The sequence below is a fragment of the Saccostrea cucullata genome, unplaced genomic scaffold (assembly GCF_032062105.1).
Source record: "Saccostrea cucullata isolate Sc308-1 unplaced genomic scaffold, CSIRO_AGI_Scuc_v1 ctg382, whole genome shotgun sequence".
NCBI classification, from domain to species: domain Eukaryota; kingdom Metazoa; phylum Mollusca; class Bivalvia; order Ostreida; family Ostreidae; genus Saccostrea; species Saccostrea cuccullata.
Genome location: NW_026925758.1, coordinates 903,447 through 913,021, shown reverse-complemented (window position 1 = coordinate 913,021; position 9,575 = coordinate 903,447). Strand labels below are relative to the sequence as shown.

Genomic DNA, 9,575 nt, shown 5'->3' with positions numbered 1-9,575 from the left:
TATTTCTTTAGAAAGGGCTGTATACCACCAAGAAAATTGAAAGTTTTGATGTTCTTGGAATTTCAAAAAAAGAAATCGGTAATGCACGTATTTAATTGTCTTCACGTTCTTTAGAAAATTTGAATTTCACGTCTAGTTTACAGCATTTCTGGAATACTAGTATACTGTAACATCGAGCGTTTTCAAATTCTCCTTTGTGATTTTTATGAGTAGAAGAGATAGGTTCTTGGAAAACTCTAATTTTATTTAAAATTACAATATGAAGTATATCAAATAAAATAATTAGATAGAACATGTTTGAAAATACATGTACATATTTTTAATTGCAGTATTTTTCCTTCAAATGCAGTGTTTTTTTTTAATTTGCATTATGCTTTTAGTTTCCAAATTGCCAAATATCGTATCTAATTGGGAAATGAAGATCTTAAAATTTGTGTATCTTAAAAGCTTTTTAACTTAAAACAAGGATAGATAATTTATGCATTCTACTCGTTGCGCAGCAATGAAACCACAAACTTTCATACATAAGGTTTTAATGTTTGCTCTGATCCTGTTTTGTATTATTTTGTTTTATGGCCTTTTGATCTTGAATATTGTTCGCTATCTCCATATGTTTCATTGATCTGATCAAAATGACATGAACACATACACATTTAAAACATTGATTAATTTTTTTACTGTAACTGAAAGATAAGTAAACTTATTTGACATGCTTGTTTATATACTTTGCAAAGTGTCAAAGCATGTACAAAGTTTTGAATGTTCCTTTAATTACTAGTATTTTCACACATAGGAGTTTTCTATAAAATAGTATCAAAAATTCTGGATCATCTTGTTTGTATGATTCATTATAGAATGATTGCTTATTTTTAACAAAGAACATTCATAACATTATGTTATACATACTAGTACATGAAAGTAAATGCATTTAATTATACAGCAGCTAAATAAGGCAATACATGAACAGTAAATGACATATATGTAAGCCATTGTAAGGACTACAAAACTCAAGCCGATCATCGGTGCTTTGTACATATTTTCATAAACATTACATGTAGTTTAATTAAGCCCATCTACATAATTATATTTTACATTTTAGGTGTGGGTTTTTGCTCTTGCAACGGAAAATTCGGGGTCATATAGTTTTTCCATTGTGCATCCGTTTGTTTGTTTGTCCACAATTACTTGAACCTTGCCCATAACTTTGAGTGTTTGGGGTTATGTCTTTCATATTTCAGGGGTGTTTTTTTGTTACAAGATCTTTTTTGAAGAACCAGAACATGTTTACCTCTTAAATTTGACCTTGAGTTTGAATCACTTTTTTTAAAATACGAATCTTTATGCTGGGCTATAGTTTCGAAGAAAAAAAAACAGTTGGTGCTACGGCATTCATACTTTCCATGTGTTTTCAATGTGACCTTTCAATGGGTATCAATATTTATGACCTTATGACCCTGACATTAGAGTTTGACTCATTAAAAGAATAACCTTAGTCATAACTTTTGAACAATTAGTATTAGTGCTCTCATATCCTTATGAAGAGATCTTGCTTCGGATACAGAATTATACCAGAAGTTTGTCTTCATCTATAACCTCAACCCGAAGGTCAGGACTCATTGAATGATAGCTGGAGATGCATTTCCGGTAAAACATGGCTGATGTGCCAAACAAAGATTTCCAATCTTCCATAATTTTTCTAGGCGTATCTCCATTCACAGATAAATGATCAGTAAGGCTATTTCCGTCGGATATATGGGTGGAGAGCACAGTCATTAGAGGATACAGTTTTCTATCATGTTTGATTTCACCATATTTTACGGTGAGAACAGTTTCGAAATGCATTGAATCAATAGAAAGAGAAGCCCGGTCTCCGTGGACAAATTCTACTTCAAATTTCATGTTGATTGGATCTAGTTCGATGCTTTTGATTGGTGAAGTTGGTCGAGGGTCACTTGCATTGTTTGGTCCAATGACAACGGTCGTTCCAAATGGTATCCAATCAAGACCATGAGGCGTAATGGGAAGTAGGCTGGCTGTTCCATCGTGATACAGGGAGAACACCTGGGAGAACCCGCTGCTCCAAGGCAGTTTGGCGTGGACCTGAATTAAATCCAGGTTAGTATACACCTCCTTTGTATATTTACTTCTAGTGGTCATGGCGTTCTCGGCCATGTACCCCGCGTCGATGTCGGTCCCCTCAATGATATAATTATTGTCCTGATAGAGGACAGTTTTGTTGTGAACCGTTTCCCGTTTTTTAAGCGTTATATTTTCAATGAAAGCATTGACTGCTTTTGGCGAGGAAAAGCCAAGTCGTAGAATGTTTTCCTGGGTTAAACTCCAGGAATGATCAGGGATTTTCCAGGTATGCATTGTCTTATTTTTAGGATCAACTTTAAGTCTATCAAAACTAATGTACCGACGAGATTCACCCAGATAAGAAATATCAAGGTCAAAAGGTGCACCATCATCTCTCAACTTCAGTTTCAAAACGGAACCGACTTGATGTTCATTTGTGTCTCTTGTCAGCGAGAGTTTGGGCTGGAAAAAAGTAACGGCCATTATAACGTAATTCGGGGATCCTGCAAAATCAATTTTATATTTACTTGTGGATATGCTTTGTTCATACGGAGCAACAGCTATATTAGAAAAGTTTAACGAAGGCCGACCAACATTGCAACCACTGTAGTTTGGAAGGCGATTGTTGGAGAACGTTTTATACTTTGGATTTGATGCAGTCACGCGGAAAAATGTCGCTAAATCATTGTATACCGCTACTTTGACATTTGCCTCTTCAGAGCAAGATGACCTAAAGCTTCTCTGTTCAAATCTTGACCCAGGAACACTGTCTAATTTTGGAACTTTTTGAAATTTAATGTCGTCAAAACAAAACATATCACAATAGAATCCTAGTTCGTCTAGTTTCTGGTCATCGACGTCCACCAAAATGAAGTCTACCTCTGCTCCCCACTGGTCGGACATAGCCACCACGAGTTTTATTTTATGGTTCCCCGCGGCAAGAGTAACACCCTTACCCACAAGTCCACTTGAATGATAACTGTTCCAAGCATTTCCGCTTCCTGTCTGAGTTCCTGTTTTATATTCTCCGACCGTGTTCCCGTCGATTTCGACCAAGTATTCGTCATGAGGTCCATCATTGGAAAATCGTATGTTCGAAAGCTGAACGTTGGTTTCTCTGTGTACACAAAAGGTGTACTCTAAATATTGTCCCTGTTTCATGTGCACGGCCTTCCGTCCGCTGGCTTCTGATCGAGACACGCCCCCTAATTTATTGTCCCCGATGTACAATGACCCAACAGTGTGTGAATCCTCTGCCTCTAATATGAAGGATTTTGAGCTGACCTTCGCAATGAAACAGCTTAAAAGGAATATGATTTTGATGCACTTGGCATGACTTGAATAATCTTTTATCTGGAAAAAGAGAATAAGAAAGTTTGTATTTATTTAATCATACACGTACAGTACATGTAATTCCTTACAGATGCAAACAGTGTATCATTCCTTTGGAATTCATTATTATGCAATGTCATGGCATTTTTCTGTTTTGTTAAGTATACAATATGTATATAAATACCCATATTCATTTGTACCATCACACAAATTGAACAAAATTTAAAATACAGGAATCATGGTCATGATGAAATGTCAATTTAATAATCATTAAAGATTTTTCATAGACTTACATTGAACATTGATAATGTGGCAACGATATGACATTGAGCAGCAATAGTGTATTTTGCAGCATGTCATTAACCTCTTTTAAGAGGTTAAGTCTTAAAGTCTTGAAATTAACCCTGAACAAAGCAAATAATTAACTTACCTTTATTGATAGCATGGTTCACTTGTCGAGATGTTCTGTAAGAATGGTCAAAAGATTGAATTCCACGCCTTCATTTTCTTAAAAAATCAAACCAGTTTGTGGGATTCCATTTTTATTGTCGTAATGAATTATTTAACACAGCAGAATTCATTAACTCGGAACTTAGTTATAAATTTCTAATTGTACAACAAGTATTTTGATAGACAATAAATAAATGTTTGTGCTCTCGCACTAATTGACCTAATTAATCACACTTCTTCATTCTAAACCGGTTTAAAAAAGGAAAACCTTTATTTTCAGGCGTTCCGTGTGTTAAGTGTAAACGTCTATACGTTATAAGACATATATGTACGTCAGTGCACTTATTTTGACCAGACTGCCTCTATTAATGTACATCACCAAGCCAAAATGCATGAAGACTGAAATGGCCAATCCCGAGTACATATCGCTCTCTAATTCATCACACAAGTATTGGATTGGTAGAGTATTATACAGAAGGGTCACTATTATAGACATGCACGTCTAGTTTACAAATAAATAAATTTTGCTTTGGAAAAAATTGGAATGTGTGTTGTGTTTCAAGCAGTACATTCCGAGATGCCTTGTCGCATATAGTTTACATTTATTTGGTGAATTAATTAACGCTTCATCTCTCAAGGTGCCAAACCATAACTAAAGACATTTTTGAGAAGTATGTCGATACAATGACCTTCCCAACAAATACAATATATCATTTTATAAGTCAAATGTTGACTGTCTTTTACACAACTGTCTTTTATACCAACTGTTCAGGCCATTATTCACACACTGAATTGTCTACGAATTGTTTCGTTATTTCCCGATCAAGACAAAAAGCACACGTGTGACAGGTGTCCCGGTCAGTAGGGGATGCTCACTCCTCCATGATAACTGACTCCACACCTTATGTTTAAGAGGTTCTTGTTTGCTCTGATCCAGTCTGAATTTGTTTGAATGGGCTTCGATTCTAAACTTGCATTGTCTAGTGTAAAATATTTTGTTTTATGTTTCAATAAAGTGAAAGTTTAGTTATATTTTCACCAAAATACATTTAGTTGTAAAAACTTAAAATCACTTTTACAATAACTTAATAATACACCCACCGTCGCGTTGAAGGTCACAGTAAGTGTTTTCTTCTTTTCACGTAAAAGATTTTGAACTTAAATTTACTGTGGAAAAAAAACGAATTTAAAGTTTAAAGCGAGGCAAGCTATTTATAGACATGATGAATTAATTCTTTTTATTTAAAATCAACGTTTTGACAATCTAATACGAAATCGAATGCTGACTGAAATTTACATGTAAATTATTAGGTAATTATTAAAGACTTATTTGTCTACGGACGTTTTCAATTTTTCCTCGACCATTCATAACATTGAGTTTTGCATAGCTGGTGTTACCGTTCAACAGGGATGCTTACTTTCTGCGACACCTGATCCCACCTTTGATTTTTAGGTCTTTGCTTTGCCTGGGATTTCTACTGTCTCAATGGACTTTCTTTTAAGTTTGATTACTGTTTCTTTTTTCAACCTGATTAAAATCTTATCTTTATTATGCTTCGACATTCTGATACCGGTAGTTGCTTTACAAGGTCTGATTTTAATCAGATTGGTTCGTGATCTTCATATTTAATTTTATCTGAAACCCTAGTATAAAACATACAAATGTGGAAGGTGGCTATAACAAACAGTGCTTAATCGCATATAAACAGCAAACAAATCAAATCTTCTACGTCTTATGAGCAAAATTACCGACCCCTGGTAACGCTAAAGGAGGGGTCAGATGCCTAACAACCCTGACAGGGTTTAGCATACCCTGTCGACCGGTCACACCTGCTGTTAGTCCCATGTACTGACCAGGTGAATCGAGCACTCACTAGCCGCTATAACAGCAATAATCTAACAAACTCTAACAAACATGTACGACCCAACGATAGGTTTTATTTACAATAAAGCGTAGATTATATGCAATAGAGATTGCTTTGATCGACATTTTTAAGATCCTTGTAACATCGACTTATTTTTCAGTAGCTTGCCTTGTTTAAAATAATTGATAACTCTCAGAGCAAGTGTATAGAATCAGCTGAGATACATAAACACCGAATGCAGTTTATCCTGATTTGTTACAACATAAATAATGGACGTCGAACATGAAAAAAAACCAAGATATTCCATTTGTCATACAGATTAGTAATAAGTTGGCCATTATCTTGTAAAGTCAGTAAAACGTCAAAATATGAAACAAATGTATCAGAATCGCCATTATGGATATCAGGTTAACATATTATCTATTTCAAATATTATTAATAAATTTTTGAATTAATTTTATTGAATGACGTCTGTTTTGATACCGATTATGTCGTCGTTATGGCACGGCTCTCAGTATTGGGGCTAACGAAATGTATACATGTTCTGTCATGACTTACCAGCTGATTGAACGTAGAATACACACTCTAATGGAGTCCACATTACCATGGAAACAATTTTTAATCTCCAGAGGAACAGCTGGTGCTTTTTTCCATCGTCTTTCTCAGAGCGATTGTATCTCTGTATTCACGTTCTAGAAATGGAGGAGGAAAATTCGTCCAAGCGATTCCTTCAGATCCCATGTCAGCCTTGGGTAAGAAATCAAAACCCTATATACTGATTAACTCTCTCTCTCTCTTTGCATGAAGGATGTCATGTCTAGTAAGCTAAATTGAAATACTAGAAAACTGATGACAAATATCATGTAAAGTTTTAAATCGTCTATGCCAAACGTTGCAATATTTGTTCTTATATTCATTTGTGTGTATTGTATTTTCCATTTGGTATTGTATATATAATTCTAATTTGTATTGTATATTTGTGTATATTGTATAATTGTTTTATTTGAGTTCTTTATTTTTCATATGCTTTTTGTAATTTCTAATTTGTGATATATAATTTCTTTTTATGTGTTATAAATTCCATTTGTATTATATTAAATGGGAGTATTGTGAAAAATTGTACCAGTAAATTAATTGGCTAAAATGTACTGGTAACTAAATACATGTAATTGTAGCAGTTAATAAATTGACTAGTACACGTAATTGACTAATTGTACCAGTAATTGACTACTTGTACCAGTATAATAATTGACAAATTTTTATATACTGATATATAAATTGACTATTTATATCAGTAATTGACTAATCATGCCGGAATATGAATTGACTAGCGTTATATTAAGGAGGCTGGCGGGTCAAAAATTTAATCTTAAATTAACCACCAGATTTAACTTATTTTTTAAGATATGGTATATTTAGCTGTCAACTATCATTTGGCAATGAAAAAATTCATATATTTTAGTTTTAAAATTTTATCATTTTGTATATCTTTATATGGAGCTCTCCTTTTAAAGGAGATTGAAATAGTCTAAAAATGGCTGCCACCCCCTAGCCTCGTTAATCGACTTTTCGTGCCAGTAATTGACAAGCTGTTTTGGTGTCTGACTACTTGTACCGATATACAACTGTATTAATTGACTGATTGTATCAGAAATTGACTAATTGTATAAAAGTATATAAATTGACTAATTGTACCAGTATATAAATTGACGAATTGTATCAGTAATAGATTTATAGTACCCTGTGGCTTATTGTACCGGTATATTAATTTACTGTTTGCATCAGTAACTGTCTAGTAGTATTAGTTATTGACTATTTTTACCAGTAATTGACTAGTTGTGTAGGTATATTAATTGACTTAAAGTACCACTAATGGACCTATTATAACAATCATTAACTTATTGCACATTACTGATATTATACCAAAAATTGAGAAATTGAACCGGAATGTTGATTTACTAATCGACCGTATATTAATTGACTTATTGTACTATTAGTTCATTAATTGTACCAGTAATTAATTAACTGATCTTGTAATAGACTTATTGCATGTATCAGATAATGACTATATTTGTACCAGTAATTGTCCAATTGTATTGGTAATTTACCAATTTGTACCAGTAATTGTCTAATTGTACCGGTAATTTGTTAATTTGTATCAGTAATTGACTAATTGTACCAGTTTGAACGCAGGAGAGAGAAGAGGTGGAGGAGGACGACGAAGATTTCTGTTCCTGGGAGGATCCAACAGACAGCAGGGCCTCGGTCGACATATCCACGGTTAAGTTTTCACCTGATTTATATCCTAGACATATCCACGGTAAATAAGTCACCTGATTTATATCCTAGACATATCCACGGTAAAGTAGTCACCTGATTAATGTCCCTAGACATATCCACAGTAAAGTAGTCACCTGATTTATATCCTAGACATATCCACGGTAAATAAGTCACCTGATTTATATCCTAGACATATCCACGGTAAAGTAGTCACCTGATTTATATCCTAGACATATCCACGGTAAAGTAGTCACCTGATTAATGTCCCTAGACATATCCACAGTAAAGTAGTCACCTGATTAATGTCCCTACACATATCCACGGTAAAGTAGTCACCTGATTTATATCCTAGACATATCCACGGTAAAGTAGTCACCTGATTTATATCTTAGACATATCCACGGTAAAGTAGTCACCTGATTTATATCCTAGACATATCCACGGTAAAGTAGTCAACTGATTTATATCTTAGACATATCCAGGTTAAAGTATTCACTTGATCAATATCCTAGACATATCCACGGTAAAGTATTCACCTGATTTATATCCTAGACATATGCACGGTAAAGTACTGGTATTCACCTGATTTATATCCTAGACATATTGACGTAAAAGTAGTCACCTGATTTATATCCACGGTAAAGTACTATTATTAACCCGATTTATATCCTAGACATATTGACGGAAAAGTAGTCACCTGATTTATATCCTGGACATATCCACGGTAAAGAAGTCACCTGATTAATGGCCCTGGACATATCTATGGGGAATAAGTCAACTGATAAATGTCCCTAGACACATCCGTGGTAATGAAGTCACCTGATTAATGTCCACGGTTAAGTAGTCACCTGATTTATATCCTAGACATATCCACGGTAAAGTAGTCATCTGATTTATATCCTACACATATCCACGTTAAAGTATTCACTTGATCAATATCCTAGACATATCCACGGTAAAGTATTCACCTGATTAATATCCTAGACATATGCACAGTAAAGTAATAGTATTCACCTGATTTATATCCTAGACATATTGACGGAAAAGTAGTCACCTGATTTATATCCTGGACATATCCACGGTAAAGTAGTCATCTAATTTATATCCTGGACATATCCACTGTAAAGTAGTCAACTGATTTATATCCTAGACATTTTGACGGAAAAGTAGTCACCTGATTTATATCCTAGACATATTGACGGAAAAGTAGTCACCTGATTTATATCCTGGACATATACACAGTAAAGTAGTCAACTGATTAATGGCCCTGGACATATCCATGGGGAATAAGTCAACTGATGAATGTCCCTAGACACATCCATGGTAATGTAGTCACCTGATTAATGTCCACGGTAAAGTAGTCACCTGATTTATATCCTAGACATATCCACGGTAAATTAGTCACCTAATTTATGTCCCTCGACATATCCACGGTAAAGTAGTCACCTGAATAATGTCCCTCGACAAAGCCACTGTAAAGTAGTCACTTGATTTATATCCTAGACATATCCACGGTAAAGTAATCAACTAATTAATGTCCTTAGACATATCCACGGTAAAGTAGTCACC

The 9,575-nt window shown here is 34.4% G+C and overlaps 1 protein-coding gene across 1 annotated transcript; it reads right to left on the bottom strand.

Annotated features, from left to right (window-relative positions):
- Positions 1-710: 710 nt before the first annotated feature.
- On the bottom strand, positions 711-3,990 carry LOC134269771 (uncharacterized). The gene is made up of 2 exons (XM_062751984.1): positions 3,842-3,990; positions 711-3,432 (listed from the first exon to the last, which is right to left on the bottom strand). Exons 1-2 carry the CDS (start codon positions 3,854-3,856, stop codon positions 1,564-1,566), a joined length of 1,884 nt encoding a protein of 627 aa, XP_062607968.1. The 5' UTR covers positions 3,857-3,990; the 3' UTR covers positions 711-1,563.
- Positions 3,991-9,575: the final 5,585 nt, after the last annotated feature.